General features: G+C 34.8%; 2 protein-coding genes across 5 annotated transcripts; both read right to left on the reverse strand.

The window, feature by feature from the left end:
• Window positions 1-3,314: 3,314 nt before the first annotated feature.
• On the reverse strand, window positions 3,315-7,044 carry LOC131665938 (speckle-type POZ protein-like). 2 transcript variants are annotated; one of them, XM_058938209.1, is made up of 4 exons: window positions 7,030-7,044; window positions 6,254-6,538; window positions 5,044-5,586; window positions 3,315-4,654 (listed from the first exon to the last, which is right to left on the reverse strand). In XM_058938209.1, exons 3-4 carry the CDS (start codon window positions 5,559-5,561, stop codon window positions 4,285-4,287), a joined length of 888 nt encoding a protein of 295 aa, XP_058794192.1. In that variant the 5' UTR covers window positions 5,562-5,586; window positions 6,254-6,538; window positions 7,030-7,044; the 3' UTR covers window positions 3,315-4,284. The 2 variants fall into 2 exon arrangements, with proteins under 2 accessions (XP_058794192.1, XP_058794190.1); XM_058938207.1 differs by lacking the exon at window positions 7,030-7,044 and having other exon boundaries at window positions 5,044-5,822.
• Window positions 7,045-13,384: 6,340 nt separating this feature from the next.
• Window positions 13,385-16,229, reverse strand: LOC131665937 (putative ankyrin repeat protein RF_0381). Of its 3 annotated transcripts, XM_058938205.1 has the most exons (3): window positions 16,055-16,229; window positions 14,466-15,984; window positions 13,385-14,377 (listed from the first exon to the last, which is right to left on the reverse strand). In XM_058938205.1, the coding sequence occupies exon 2, from the start codon at window positions 15,883-15,885 to the stop codon at window positions 14,497-14,499; it is 1,389 nt and encodes a 462-aa protein (XP_058794188.1). In that variant the 5' UTR covers window positions 15,886-15,984; window positions 16,055-16,229; the 3' UTR covers window positions 13,385-14,377; window positions 14,466-14,496. The 3 variants fall into 3 exon arrangements, with proteins under 3 accessions (XP_058794188.1, XP_058794187.1, XP_058794189.1); XM_058938204.1 differs by having other exon boundaries at window positions 13,386-15,984; XM_058938206.1 differs by having other exon boundaries at window positions 13,386-15,999.

The following is a 16,229-nucleotide window of genomic DNA, read 5'->3' on the forward strand; positions in this document are numbered from 1 at the left end:
TAGGCTTTTGAATTGTAAAAAGTCGAGCAATTTACCCGGTTCGTTGAGTGTAGTTTGTAAGGGTTCGATCATTTCATCGAGCGTTTTTACGCTAACTTCAGATTTCTGTTTTTTGCTTATTTTCGCTTTGACTCGGGCACTGTGCTTTTCTGCGCTGAACTTGGAGTTTTTCAAGGTGGTAGGGTTTGTAATCGGCATAGAAGCAGAGGAGGAAGAGGAGGAGGATGCTCTCGGACTCTTTAAAACATTGGTGTTGTTTGTCAGTTACATTCGGGGTTGGGTTGTGCCATTGTTGAGTTCGGGTCAGATTGCTCAATTATTTAGGTGCTGTTCGCACTGCAGTTACTAGCGATATGTTCTTCTCTCTTGCGGATAAAGCATAGTAGTTGGACAGAAGAAAGATATATCCAAAACTTGTTATCGTAAGTGATTTGTATGGATGGTGGGAGTTTAGATAGATCGTCGGGGTGTATATACACTGCCCGTCAATCACTTTTGCCATGCTTATGTACCTCAAAATTAGGCAAACTTGAAAGTTTTGTATCTTGGTCGGAAATCATCGTATCACAAAAAACCGCAGGGCATTTTAAAGGTAATTGCAAAAGCTTCCATTTAAGACGTGCAGAGACTTAAAAATGAAAATAAAGGAATTTAACTTTTTTTTTACGCTTAGTTTTAAAATGTCTAGGGACGTAGTAAATCACAAAATGAGTAGTATAAATAAATTTTTTTTTATTTTTATTATTTTTTTAAATTATATTTAACAGAAAATATTAATTATTATATAAATAAATTTATACTACTCATTTTGTAATTTACTACGCCCCTAGACATTTTAAAACTAAGCGTAAAAAAAAAGTTAAATTCCTTTATTTTTTTAATGCGCTAAAAAACCGAAAAAAAATTTTTTCTCTATTTCTTTATTTTGACTTTATTTTCGTATTCTTGGACACAAAATGAAACTTTTTTCTCCTTGGCATTTTTTTCCAAAACGTACGCAAGTCGAAGTAATTGAGGATTGAAAAAAAAGGTTATTTTTTTACAAAATACGCCGTAACTCGGTTAAAAAACATCGGATAGAACCCCGCGGGTGCTAATTTTAAAGGGAAAAACATTACCCTCTGAACCCCTCAGGTCGATTTGCCCTCCACCGCCTGGTTCTAAATTGGCATTGATTTAAGTCGAGGTTAAAAAAATTGAAATTTTTTTAATCAGTTTTTTTACTGTAAAAAACACATATTTTCATTTTTAAGTCTCTGCACGTCTTAAATGGAAGCTTTTGCAATTACCTTTAAAATGCCCTGCGGTTTTTTATGATACGATGATTTCCGACCGAGATACAAAACTTTCAAATTTGCCTAATTTTGAGGTAAGCATGGCAAAAGTGATTGACGGGCAGTGTACGTTTGGCGACGGAAGCTCATAACATGAGCGTAGCCTTCGCCGATGCCTGCTTTCAGGTACGATATTTCAGAGCTCCTTTTGATGTTTTGTTTGTCTATAGTACTTTTGAGGATGGAGTGAGGGATCGATGGACAAACGTTTGAAAGAATGATACGTTTGTGACGTGTTAGTTGTAGGCGGAGATCGTGATTTTGTCCTCGGATAGTAACGTATTGATATTTATTTAGTTTCTTTGTTAGCTCCTTGCTTGCGAGGAAGATACATACTCTGTTATCAGAAATTCTTGAAGCAAACTTTACGTTTATAAGTGATACGATTGAGCCTACGACATGCACATATTCTTTTAGTTGTACACCGTCTGTTGATTCGATAACGATTGCTTGTTCTCTGCTAGGGAATTTGTCCCTTTGTGTAGCAGTTGAATAACTCAGTTTTTGGATAAGCTGGATAAAGTTGGTGAGGGTGTTGATGGCACCCGCCGGCAGACGAGCCCCGGTGCCGGAAGCCGTCTCGGAGGAGCTTGCAGTCATAATTGGTAGCTGCACCTAGGTACAGTCCGCTCAATGTAGAACACTCAAAACTAGCACTATCACTATACATACCAGCTCTGAAATGACGATAACACGTATTTTTAGCGTGTCGCTGATTACAACAAACACGTCTGTCCTTTTCGGTGGTTCGATGTAGACTGGGGGGGGGGGGGCATTTTTGTTCTTATTAACCTTTGAGTTCGCGTCCGCTAATCATAGATTGAATTTGAACTTAGAAATTAATAGTACTGATTAGATAAAAATTTAACAAACAAATTACAACAATAAAAGAAAAAACATTGTTGTTAATTTAATAAAAGTAACAACTATCAAGCAAACAAAATTGGAATGACATATTTAACTTACTTTCGTATCTTCGTTGTTAATCTACTAACTTGTATATCATTGATTTTATTATTAGGACGGTTTGGATGGTTCGCTAGTTTCCAAAATTCGTTATTCACGCTCAATTAGTTGGGCTTTTGACTATAAGTATCTAATTTAGACTTAAATTTAAAGTCCTTTTTTAATAAACTTTAAGATTAAATATATTAAAACTAAATTTTGTAATTATAGAAGGCTAGCAAAGAATTCAATTTTGTAAATAATATACTGCCTTAGGTTTTTAAAGAAATGAATGTCTACGTTACTAGCCACTTGGAATGACCGGTGATATTGTTTTATTCATTGAGTATGCTAAGGAGTTCCAAAAACTATTTACAAAGTTGTGATACATTTGTTCCTTTACGCGTAGAATCTTTTGTTTGTAAATCTATAGTGTTGGCTTTCTGCAGTATGAAATCTGCACTATACTCGTAACTTCGAAATGAAGGTTTTCAACGATGCCGTTAAAGAAAAAAAAGTGCGGCAAACATTGTGTTTATAAGGTTTTTAAAATTTTTTCTACAGTTAATTTGTACTAATCTTAAAAATCTGGCAACGCACACTCATACTATTCCATTCACTGAAAGACATCAATTGACATATTTTTGTTGTTTCCTCGTAACTTTTAACAAAAAATACACAAAATAATTATTCAAAAGTTATATATAGTACCTCAAATTCAAATAGAACCATCACATATCACATCAATAAAGACAATGAAACAAAAAATAATTAAAAAAAAATTCATAGAAATCCATCGAATAACAAAAATATTAAGTTTAAAAGGAAAAAAATTAACTCTTATATATCCCATCAAATAACAGCAACTAAACGTAACCATCTTTTTCTGATAACTTTTAAACGGCAGAATATAAAATAATTGCTCAAATTATTTGCAGTCGGTTCAGTTCTAGCAGAAAAATAAATATTGAAGCATGCAGTAACAAACAGAAGAAACTATATAGTAGGAAATAAAAAATAACACCTTTTTCCAAATTGTATTATTTATGTAGAGGATCTACTTTATTTCCATACTCCAAAAAAGGAGATTACTACGATATTTCGAGCTCGTTTAATGCAAGCTGTCACACGCTTAAAAATTCATTTTTAATATAAAATATTATATGACATCACGCGCATAGTGGTTGTATATGACCTTGTTTTATGTACCTCATTTTAACAATGCATGTACCTTATTTTAACAATTTTTGAAAATTAGCTATAAAATTTGTTTAATTCATAAATCTGCTTGAAAACAATTTTTCGATAACTAACGCTTAACATTTCCAAAGATGCGAACGAAAATTAATGATATTCAGCGAGTAGAAAAGTCAGACAAAACACACGCACTCACATACAGTCATATCACCACGGACAGGCATAATAAAAAAATGTCTACATCTTCTCCGTGATTTATAATGAAAAATAATTAAATACAAGCTTTTAGATCTTGCAAAAAACACAAGATTGAAGCATACAACGATAAAAATAAAAAAACTGAAGCGAAAAATGTTCAACTCAAAAAACATCAACTATAAGTAAAAGCAAAAACAAAGCCTCTTCTTGAGGGTTTGAATTAAACAACAATTTGTTTCACTTGCGTTATTTTTACCGACAGACGCGTCATTCGATCAATTAAGTGAGTCGTACGAAGGATTGTATAAAAGAGATTTAATATTAAAAAATAGCGCGCATAAATTGTAATTAAAATTCCTCTTATTTTTCCAATTATTTTTAAATAAAATCTCTAATTTATACAATTTATTGAAGATAACCAGTGTGATTAAACGATCTGAAATCGGATTAATGCAATTGTGCAATACGAAATTGTCGAATCATATACTTTTACCCGCGTTATTATATTACTCGATACGAAAATAAGGAGGTAAATTTCCGATATTTTGACGTGCTATGCGTATGTATATGCAGAGCAAGCTTTTAAGTAAAATAACGGTTCGAAAGAAAGCTAAAACTTTCTTTGCAATGCACCCTGTTGAAATGCTTCTATAATAAGCTCAGGATTTGAACTAGCAAGTTCCTTGTACGCGGGAGTTTCTATCACGTCTTTAATCTTTGACATGATATATCCGATTGATTTGTTCTTCAAATAGGTAGCTTTGTATCGATCGGCCGTCACGAGGCTGGCGATAACATTGTCAATCTTCAGTGAATCACTTAGCAGGATTTCACATCTGTTCTTCAGTTCTACCAAATCAAATCGTTCTGCAGCTGCCAGCAGATCGTTCGTTACATTTGCCTCGTTGATAGTGGCAGTGTAAATGAAGTGCAAGATCTCGTCAAAAGTATCTTTTTTAATATCTGTTACTTCCACGATACTACAAAAAATTCAATTAAAATGGTCATGACAACACATTGTTGAATAGTTATTTTCGCAACAATCAGCGATTTGATCGATACGATTTCATTTGTTCAATTTTTGAATCAATTTTGAGATAGAGTTGTTGTTTGTTATATGATTAAACATGCAAGCTAACCCCTTGAATGAAGTTACAGTCAGTGGCGAATAAAATCAAACGTAGATTTATAAGAGAAACTGTTGTCATTCAAGTGATGCCTGTAATGATTCGAGTCGAGCAAGATTGTAATTATCGCATCATAATTGTAATGGATAAAATAAAGTTAGGAACTCGAATAAAATATCATGACTGCGAAACTGAATAGTATAAGCAATGGCGTAGAAATGGATACGAAATGCGTGACTTACGAAGGACTTCCAAAACTGGTTATTCTATCCAAGATACTGGCAAAGACGGAGCTCCTCGCTGCCAATATCGCCTTGTGGCCTGAGAACTTGTGGCCATCGACAATGAAGATAACGTCTCTGTGCTTATTGCTGTTGTAAACTAACTGCAGAGTTTCTGTATGCCACTTGGACGGTAAGGCGACGGTATTACTGCTTATCGGCACTCGCGAAATGCAGAGAGAGCCACCGGTGCCGGCATTCACCTTGCAAAGCAGCGTGAACGTGTTGTTTGGAATAAGCTCGGCGGCATTCTCGAGGAGCGCTCGACGGGATATCAATGACCGTCCGTTGCCGAGTTTCGTGGTGAACCAACCGACAAATTTGGAGCAGTACTTCTCTTCGCCTGATTCGTTGATTATGGAAAATTCGTATTCCGCTTCGATCTCCGTGGGACTGTCCTTGGGTAAACTTTTCAAATTAAGAATGACCACGACTTCATCGTCCTTCTGCCCGCCCACACCTTTAGGATACAGTTTCATGCGCCACTTATAGTTCTCATTGTCTCTGAAATGGAACAGTGGTGACTCCAGCGATTCGCCGTTCTTTTTGGAAGAAACGTTGATATTGTGAATTTCCCACAAATAAGTGCACTTGAGCGCTGTCATGTACGTCGCTCCCCAATCGTCGGGTATTGATTTGATCTTCATTATTTTTCGCTTTTTCAAGGGAAGTAACCCGTCTGAACAATTCATGCCTACTGATTGGTTATCTTTTTTTAATAACAAAGCTGATCGGCAATTCTGAAACGACCCACACACAATCATTTTTATCGACGCTTCAACAAAATTCTTATAGTTCCTATTTGTTATGGTCCAAGTGATTTCTTTTTTTGCTATATTCGTTAACCCAACATTATTGTTCAATCGCAATATTTATTTCGAAAATAAAGCCCGAATAAAAATCTGTTTTATACCTGAATATGCATAACGATCCTAATAATTTCATTGATACCATTTAATCATTTATCTAAATGGACTTTTTCGTACAGCGTATGCTGTTAATTGTTTACAAATTATTATTATTATTATTATTATTTAATGATTTGTAAACAGTTATCAGCATTACTGGAACATTGATATCGTGTGAATTTGAAAAAATAAAATGTAAAACTGCGTTATAAGTGAGTTTTATCAACGAAGATAGACGCTCTATCTTCGTTGCTTCTACTTACGTTGTAGTAGGTAAAAATGTCAGATTCTTGAATCACTGACAAATCAGTACGATTTGTACGTTTGCAAACTGCAATATCTTTATATCGAAAAATTGATTTGTATATCTCAGTTTAACAAGATAAACCATTGTAATATATGGGTAGTAGGCGCTATGACAGGAATAGACAGTTGGACAACTGGACGTATTGGCTGACAGCACGAAACTGTATTTACTCGTATAGTTTGTTTACGTAAACAAACCAATACCATGTCGGAGTGAGTACGTCGTAACACAATGGATTCTTCTAAAAATGAACAAGTTAGCGGAAAATAAATTATGAATTTTCTTCATTTAAGTTGTCATTATGACAGCTGTCAATATATATTAAATGTAAATAATTTTATTTTAGTTTATTCAAGTCGTGGAAATATGGCAATGTAAGATGTATTTCGAATAAAGTTAAATAATTTCATTCAATAATTTAATAAGTGTACTTACATTGTAGTTACAGTATACTTATACAATATCATTTACATCAATTTGATTCAACTTTTTTATGTATGCCTTACCTTATATATTATTACCTAAAATGAATTTCAACTTTTTTGAATTTTCTAAAATTGAATAATTCAGGAATGTGTAAATATGTAATTTTAAAAGAACAAAATTATATACATCACACATACTAATCTGTCTATTGTCTTGAAATAAAACCTCATTTCTATAACTTTTCAACTGTTTTAAAGTATTAATTACAAAGTTTGATTTATAAGGATATTTTAAATATTTACGTACGTTTTGTACGCCCTTTATGTCAACTGCATCCACAGCAAATTGACACATTCCATAAGAAATACATTTATAATAGCAACAAAGTAATCAAATCTAGTAAACAGCAACGAAACTATACTATTTAAATTTTCATGCTTGCTTTTCCATTCCATTATACGAGGGTGGTCCGATAAGTACTTAGCCTCACCGCCCGATGGCACCACTCTCGCCAAAGAAATATTCTATCGCGTAGTACAACCTTCTCGATGGTTACTGTCAAGATTTCAGGCGGATCGGAGTTGTAGTTTATTTTTGAGAGCGTGTGAAAAATGGAAAAAGAGCAGTATCGGTCGGTGATTCGATTTTTGTTTTTGGAAGGGAAATCGCGCAGCGAAATCAAAAAGCGCTTGGATGCTGTGTACGGTGACTTCTCCTTCGATGGCGACCGTCAAAAATTGGTTTAACGAGTTTCAACGTGGTCGCACGTCGATTTTTGAAGAGCCACGTCCAGGTGCTCCGAAAACGGCTACCACGGAGGATAACGTGACAAAAATTCACGATCTCGTATTGGCAGATCAACGATTGAAGGTGCACGAGATAGCTAAGATCGTAGGCATCTCAAAAGACCGCGTGGGTCATGTCCTGCATAAAATTTTGGGCATGAGAAAGCTGTCGGCGCGATGGGTGCCGCGTTTGCTCATTCCGGACAACAAGCGCAACCGTGAGATAACTTCAGAGCAATGTCTGACGCTGTTTAAGCGCAATCCGAAGGAGTTTCTGCGTCGTTTCGTGACAGTCGCCGAAACATGGATCCACTGGTATACACCAGAGACCAAGGAACAGTCGAAACAGTGGACTTTACTCGGCGAAAGTGCTCCGAAGAAGGCGAAGACTGCCCCATCGGCCGGAAAGGTGATGGCCACCGTTTTCTGGGATTCACAAGTTGTGATCTACGTCGACTACCTGGAGAGGGGCAAAACGGTCACAGGGCTGTACTATGCCGAATTATTGGGCTGATTCAACGTCGAATTGCAGAAAACACGGCCCCATTTGGCGAAGAAAAAAGTGCTCTTCCACCATGACAACGCACCGGTTCACACCTCCGCCGTCGCCATGGCCAAATTGGTCGAATTAGGCTACGAACTGCGGCCCCATCCACCGTATTCTCCAGATTTAGCCCCGTGCGACTTCTTTTTGTTTCCAAACTTGAAAAAGTCACTCGCCGGGCAAAAATTTGAGTCGAATGAGAAGGTAATCGATGCCACGGAAGCCTATTTTTCAGACGGGTTAAAGAAGTTGGAGCATCGCTGGGCCAAGTGTATCGAACTAAAAGGAGTCTATGTTGAAAAATAAAACGCCACTTTTCCAAAATTTTCGTTTTTCTTTTGTAGGCTAAGTACTTATCGGACCACCCTCGTAGTTTTGCAATTAGGGAATACAATTTTATTTTTATCACTAATTTCTTTAAGTTACAGCGTTACCTGAAATTTATGTTCAGCTGCAAAATATAAAACTGATATTTTAATATTTTTTTGTGGACTTATTAACTTTATTGGCTACTTATTCATTATCACATTTCATTCAGTTGCTGTTAGATCTGCGTACCGTAGAAGCTTTAGAAACGTTCTTCGCTAGTTCTGGAGGTAGCCTTGTATAAAGATACACTATGAAAAAAGTAACGAGTTCCCCGCTAGCCGAAAATAATAATAACTGTTACTGTTTCTTTTTCATTTTTTGTGTTGTCATTGTTATATATTTGAGCTTCAATTAATTTGCCTGTATTCGAACATCAACTTATACCATTATTTGGCGTTTCAAAATCATCTTTGACAACATGAAATATGGATTCTACTTCATAAACAACTAACGAGGTGGTACCTAAAGATTCTTGTCTTCTCTTACCAATACCTTTCAAATGTATATAGTTTTAGATTCATCAATGTCATGAGAAGGTGACGAGATTGAAATTTTAATGAAATTGCACTTATGACCAGTATCGACTAGAAAATGTTCTATCACTCCGGTGAATACATTTGCAACTTGAATAGTCGGTGATATTTTACCGTATTCTTTCTCTTTTCAACTATTTACATAATAAAAAGTAACATATATAAAATAATCAACTCGTTTAAACGATACAGAGAGATTATCAATAAAGAATCGGTGATTTTCAAAATCAATAATGGTTTATTTATCTTGAAAGGCTCTCTTTCAAAATATATAAGCAGCAGCAGCTGACGTCCCAAAAAAGAGAAAGTTTGTCCGCTGATGGACGGAAAATTGTCGGCTGGCGTTTGCGGACGAAGGGTTCTCCGCTGGCAGCTCCAATGTTTTGGCGTCTAAACGACTGTGCACTGTTTTTTTGTACATATAAATACATATGTAAGATATGTGTGTACATACATACACACACACACTCACATAATGGTTGGAGGAAAAAATAAGGTAGGAAGCAGCAAGCAACTGCAGAAAAAAGGGGTCTGATTTCTCTTCGTGCTGACGCCGACGGGTTATCTTTAGGTTATTTGCAAAATAAATCTTAAATGGATGACTTAAATCATCCATATAGATTTTTCGCTTTAATTAGCTTCTTTCGCTGACTTTGGGTTGTGATGAAGGAATAATATTCGTTAAATCTGGCATAGGTATATTGGACACAGACTCTTTTATCGTGGCCGCTTGTTCTTTAGCCGCATAAAAAATGTCATTATTTTTCGTCATATTTTTGTAGGTCTACTCGTTCTAAATTGTGGTAACTCCGGTGTCACATCGGAGCAGTTCATTTCTTCGCTTGAGTCTTCGAAGTCGCCAAGATTATCAAACTCCAAATTTGTCATCATTTCTCGATTGTTCAAATCAACTTTATCGAGAAACGACAGATTACGCGTCAATAGCCAAGGTTTCTTGAAATTTGCAGATGATCCGCTTGTTCATGCCATTTTTCTTTTTAATTTTTGCTTGTAATTCACCATGTTCTTCCATTGTTTCGCGGACCTTTTTATGTCCGTAATTAGCTCGCTACTTTACTTTTGTTCATGGCTTCTGTATGATAGGAACCGTCGTGTTCCATAAATCTGGTCGCTCACAAACAAGATTAATGAGCATTTCGTTCAATGTCAATTTTGTTGATGCTAACTGTTCTTTGGTAATTTTTTTATCATTAACGGCTCTACTCAAAATTTTCTCTATCGATGGAAATGGATTAGGTATCGTTTCTACAGGAAGAGGATACACAAAGTAGGAATGGTTGTAGTGACAAAGAAACTACACTGCAGCAACGATTGCAACGATTACACGACCAACAATTGTCATGAAATTTAGAGTACAGCTGATTTTAGTAGCCAAGAGATTATACTGCACCAGCGATTTTTCGGATACTATACACATCGAGTCAACTACGTCGAATTTAAAGTCATATCCCTACTCTTCACTGTTGCCTGCTCATTTTCTCAGTGGCCAATCAGCTACATTTTATTCCTTCCACCTTGAGTCGACTACGTTGAATTAATAAACATTCCCCTACTCTTCACTGTTGACAACTTAATAATGACGATGTACTTGTCACTTTCTTAAATTCTTTTCAACTTTCGGGACTTGCCCTCAATTTGTTCGACAATTGGACTGAAGAATCTATATGGATGAATAAATAAAACAATGACCAAGGTTAATTGCAGCAGATTCGTCGATGAAAGCTTTCGTTTTCATATAATATAACTAATTAGGCAACGTGTATTGGCGTGGCGTTGTCTTCTGACGGCACCAGCACGAAGAGACTTCAGGCCCATTTGCGGCCATTCTTACTTTTGTCGTTAAAGACTTTAGGGTATTCGGTCAATTGAGTCTTATAACGAAAACTTATTTTTTAATCGAGTTTTAATTTCTGATCTATATACGACCACTATAGTCTATGAAAAAAGCATCATACGAGTTTTTGAATCGCAAAAATCCGACTACTTTAAGCAAAGTGTATTGGCCCGTCGGCGTGAGCACGAAGAGAAATCGGGCTCCTTTTATCCGCAGTAGCTTGCCGCTTCTCCCCGTATTTTTTCCTCCAACCATTATATATATATATATATATATATATATATATATATATATGTGTGTGTGTGTGTGTGTGTGTGTGTGTGTGTGTGTGTGTGTGTGTGTGTATGTGTGTGTGTGTGTATGTGTGTGTGTGTGTGTGTGTGTGTGTGTGTGTACGCGTGCGCGCACGTGTATATGTACGTGTACATATATATACACACATATGTCTTATGTGTATTTATATATGCAAAAGAATAGTATTTATATGCGTCAAAACATTGGAGCTGCCAGTGGAGTACCCTTCGTCCGCCAGCGGACCAACTTTCTCTTTTCGGGGCGTCCGCTCAGACTGTCCGCTGGCGCTCGAACGTTTTTCCGCTCCCATGTAAGAGAGCCTTTAGATAATTAGATAATATTAAAAGTACAAGGGTTTTTTCATCGAGATAAATGAAAATCGTTACATATTTCATACGTCATACTGCTGGCAAAAAAGCTGTGCCTAAAAATTACCGTGAGCTATGACTGAAAAAACTGCATTTTTAAATAATTTATACAAATTTCGTAGTTTTAAATATGATGATGAAAAAGATAATGCAATAAAGATATTTGAATAGTATTTACTTGATAATACTTTTTAAGGAGAAATACACATTTACTAGTACGTTGGCTTTTTCAACAATTATTTCTTCTCCTTTAAATGATACTTATGTTGTATCATTTAAAGGAGTTTGTACCATTTTTATTTCCTATCTTTATTTCTTCAATTTCGAGTAACAATTTGTAACGGTTTACAATTTTTATTTAAAATTATCGATTAGACGTACATGACTTAATTTTTATATAATTAGTAGAAACTTTGTTGTTTTTTTGTATTCGTTTCGTTTCATTACACGTGAAAACATATAAATGTTATAACAAGTAGAAGGAAACTTCTCTCCAGAGTTCAGTTTAGTCTTATTGGCAACTTATTGATGATAGCACGCTGACTAGGCACTTTACACGCTCATCTAGTCTTGTATACTAACATACACAATTTTTTCGTTTGATATTCGCTGGCAGCTTCATAAATTTTACCTTATTTTTTTATTTCAAATATTCGACTCGCATAGGCGTAACTTTTGTAACACTTCAAATCATTAAGTTACATTTGCACAGCTTTGTTCAAATAATAATTACTCTTTATTAACATTTATAATTTTTATTGAAGTTATTACTTAAGTAACAGAAAGATGTTGCTGTGCTATTGAAATTTTTAATAATTTTTCACTGTCACAATAGAATAATAAACAGTATTTATTACACTTTCAAAAAAATATAATAAATACATAAGAAGAATTTATAATAAAACTTTATGTTTTGCCCTACATAAACGTATTATGATTCACTAGAGTCGTAAAGCGAGCCCCGCGCACTCACCTCTCGTTTGTATTAACGTTTGATTTCATCTTTGAATCAAATCGAAACTATTATAAAATACATATAGAAAATAGTTCTATGGTTCGACATTTTTAACATTCGTCGATGTTAATTAGCAAAGAAAAATCCAATTTCATTGATATTTACAGATTTGGCTATTATTTCAAACGTAATAACGTGTTAGCTAAATTATAGATGACACGCAGTGTACCAAAGTTGCTTCTCCTTCTGTTGTATCTAAATAAATGTAATACATTTTTTTTCGATACTCCGTGCGCAAAGTGCGTCTTTCCCGCATGCTCGGCAGAAAACGTGCGTTGAAAATCGCACTTTCCACACGTCGTATCAAAAAATACGGTACGGCACATGATGTGCGAGAAAGGGTTTCTCGTCTCGTGTACCTATCCACAAGGTATTCAATTCCGGGTTTCAACTTCTTTGGAATAGCATTTTTGCAAACTTTATTTCATAATTTTTACGTTCAGCAACATTACTATCATCTTTTACCTATTCAACTATGACAATTTTGAGGTGATATTTCTATTTATATAAGTTTAGTTTCAAAAATTATTTTGAATAAATTATTACATCATATGTGCCGCAGTTAGCTCACAGGATTTTATTTATAAAATAATTTATTTATTATTCTCTTCATTTTTTATAATATTTATCCAAAGCTAAACTTTATAATAACGATATTCAATAAATTTATATATAAATGTAATGGTAGTGCATTAAGATTATTTTATCGTATTATTGTAAGATTTTATAGGCCGTTTTTTATTTATTCCATTTATTCGGCAAATGGATCGTGTCTAACTTATATCAATGCTATTACTGAAAGTTTTCAAATGAAATTTTGTGCAACGAAAAATCTAAAAAATAAAATTTTTATTTTATTCAGTGAAAAATTATATATCTTCTTATTTAAACATCCAACATTAGGTATACTTATATTACTTACGGTATTCGGGTACATATAAACTGAACGATTTTGACAATTAACTTAATTTATAGTTTGTAAAATGTAGCAAATTTCAGATCAATTGAATCAAAATTACTAAAATTATCGTATAAATTCAAAAGGCTTATTTTGAGATAAAAATTCTTTGGCTTGAAGTTTGTTGAACATTTCATTAATTATATAAGACAACGTTAGTTAAAATTTTGAAAAATATTATTGCAAATTTTCCGAGATGTAAAAATTTGCCGTTAACTCGTAGTTTGCATCAAAATTATCAAAGAAAAATGATTCTTTTTCAAATTAAAGAAGAGTAAAGTAAATTCTGTGAGAGTATATTACAAAAAACGTGTAAGAAAATAAAAATAAAAAGCAATATTTCAAAACTATGTTATTAAAAACTATTTTATGATATATTTTTAAATAATGTCAAACTGATTCATTTGATTTATACGAATCTTTTTATCCACACTTTATTTAATAAAAATAAATCAAAAGAATTTATTTCACTAAAACATTCTTCTTTTGCGACGAAGCAAAACTGAAGATAATCTGTATAATAATTTTAACAGCAGATTCGTTTTCAGTCGATCAAAATATATTAGATAGCTAATCAGCTATTTTTTTAATAAATATTCCTTATCTGGCCCAAATGTTGACTCTATAATTTTTAAATTACATTCTTATGAGTTATTGCACTAATTCACAAGCAATCAATAATATAATATAATAAATACTAATTAATCAAGTAAATCTTCAGTAGTGATTTCAATCATCACTAAATTTTTTTTAAAAGTACTTGAATAATGTTATTCTAATACTCGGAGTTTTTTGACAATATAACATAATTTTGGAGTTGATGAATCACTAAATAAATTTACTTTCTTAGGTAGATTAAAAAAATCATTTGGATAATGATTTATTTTTATTCTTGTACAATAAAATACCTCTTCATGTCGGATCTTCCAAAAACTGAAAACAAAACAGTACTCTTACTGTCACTTATCTTAAAATTTGTATTACGTCACAATGATATAGAATCCCTTAATAAGTTATTTACATTAGCAAAGTCCAAATATTGCTCGCTGCGATTAATTAAGTGTGAAGCAACTCAATTGTTCGATATCAGACGCGTCCAGGAGTTCCATTATTTTTCTCGCGACAAGGTAACACTTGTTGTGATCACTATTGAAAATATTACAGATTACTTGAACCGCTTGGTTTTCTAGCTTCACTTTATCCTTGACCGCAGTGAGATTATTAAATAGGGTGTTTACATAGTAAGGGAATTTCATCTTCATGTTGAACTTAAAACAGAAGTCGTTTATCGTAGGAATGAAGGTTTCATTGCGCACTAGTCCTTTCAATTCGTGTTCGTCCATCGTCAGCAATTGTAATAACGAAAAGTTACTGACGATGTGGCATTTGAGCATTCGCTGGCATAGTTCATAATATTTTCCGACGTCGACAAAAATGTGTCTTTGCTCGTCGTCACTGCAAAACATTACGGATTCCGTAATCGATTTACCGATCTCATGCAGTAGCGCCAAATGAGATATCATCAATTTGACTTTATTGTAGTCCCGTTTGAATATTGCCCAGCTGAAGAGTGTGCCGTCTTCGGGATCATTTCTATTTTTGAGTATAGCGCCGCGTTGAAGCAGAAACTCTAAGCACTCGTCTGCCTCATTTTTCCACGAATACTTGATCAACTCATAGAACGGAGTGCTTCCATTTCTGTTATCTACCGTATTTATCTCTACACCTAGATTTACAAATAATTTTATCATCACCGTGTTTTTGCTCTGAGCTGCGTGGAATAGTAAGCCGTTTCCATTCTCATCGAGAGCCATAATATTCGCCCCTTTACTAATCAGCCATTGGGCCAACTCCAAGTTGCCCTTTTTAGCGGCAACGTGCAGCGCAGTTCCATCGTTAGTACCTCTCGAATTAACGTCGTAGCCACGGTCCAACATGCACTCTAGCACCTTGACATTGGCCAGAAGTGTGGCAGTGTAGAAATTGCACCCGAGATCCATCAAGCGTTCAACCAGCTTGTCTATATCGTTAATCTCTCGGTGCAATTGAAGAAGAATTGGCTCAGCGATTTCGTCGTACCAGTAGTCTGGATCGCACACCATGTGCACAGGGCTGCACCCATAGTAATCAACGGCGTGGATACTGGCATTAGCTTTCAATAGAACGTAAACAGATGCAGTGCTCTGTTGTTCTATGGCATACATGAGGGGAGTTCGCCCGTTCTCGCTTAAGCAGTCAACCTCAGCTCCCAGCTTTATTAAACGCTTCACAATGTCAGCCCTGTCATTATCAGCTGCATAGTGCAGTAGCGTTCCCCAGCTATCGTGTGCTTTGGCCAACTCCTCTGTCAATAATGTTTTTGCTTCCTTAGGATAGAATTCTATAAGATACGCTATGTGAGTGAACTGATCATCGGGGACGTTATTTAGTAGTTCGTTCATGTTGCAAGATTTTAAGGCAGCTTTTCGAACACAATACCAGTATTGTATGTGATTCTCAGTATTCAAATTCAATATTTGAATATTGAACGTCCACGATAACTGAAATAATGATGGCTAAATGATATTTTGAGCATCAGTCGATCAAATGAATACTTTGATTTAAACTTACTTTTGATGTCTTTGCTTTTCCAAGTCAATAGTGAAAATAAGTCAATTGTAAAAAATACATTTACTACATTCTAAATTGATGGAAAATCGAACAACACACTTCCGATGGCTCAGGATCAGGCGCTGCACTGGCTAGATCAACTCTGTCTATTAGCCCATCCTCTCCAGTCAGCGCA

Source organism: Phymastichus coffea, unplaced genomic scaffold (assembly GCF_024137745.1).
Source record: "Phymastichus coffea isolate CEN01 unplaced genomic scaffold, Cenicafe_Pcof_1.1 PCOF00055, whole genome shotgun sequence".
In the NCBI taxonomy this organism is placed as follows: domain Eukaryota; kingdom Metazoa; phylum Arthropoda; class Insecta; order Hymenoptera; family Eulophidae; genus Phymastichus; species Phymastichus coffea.

Bases quoted from the DNA above. Each gene is read 5' to 3' on its own strand.
- LOC131665938 (XM_058938207.1), bottom strand. From the start codon at position 5,774: ATGAATTGTTCAGACGGGTTACTTCCCTTGAAAAAGCGAAAAATAATG. The intron at 4,655-5,043 runs GTAAGTCACGCA...AATTTTTTGTAG, and splicing joins ACCAGTTTTGGAAGTCCTTC to TATCGTGGAAGTAACAGATA.
- LOC131665937 (XM_058938205.1), bottom strand. From the start codon at position 15,885: ATGAACGAACTACTAAATAACGTCCCCGATGATCAGTTCACTCACATA.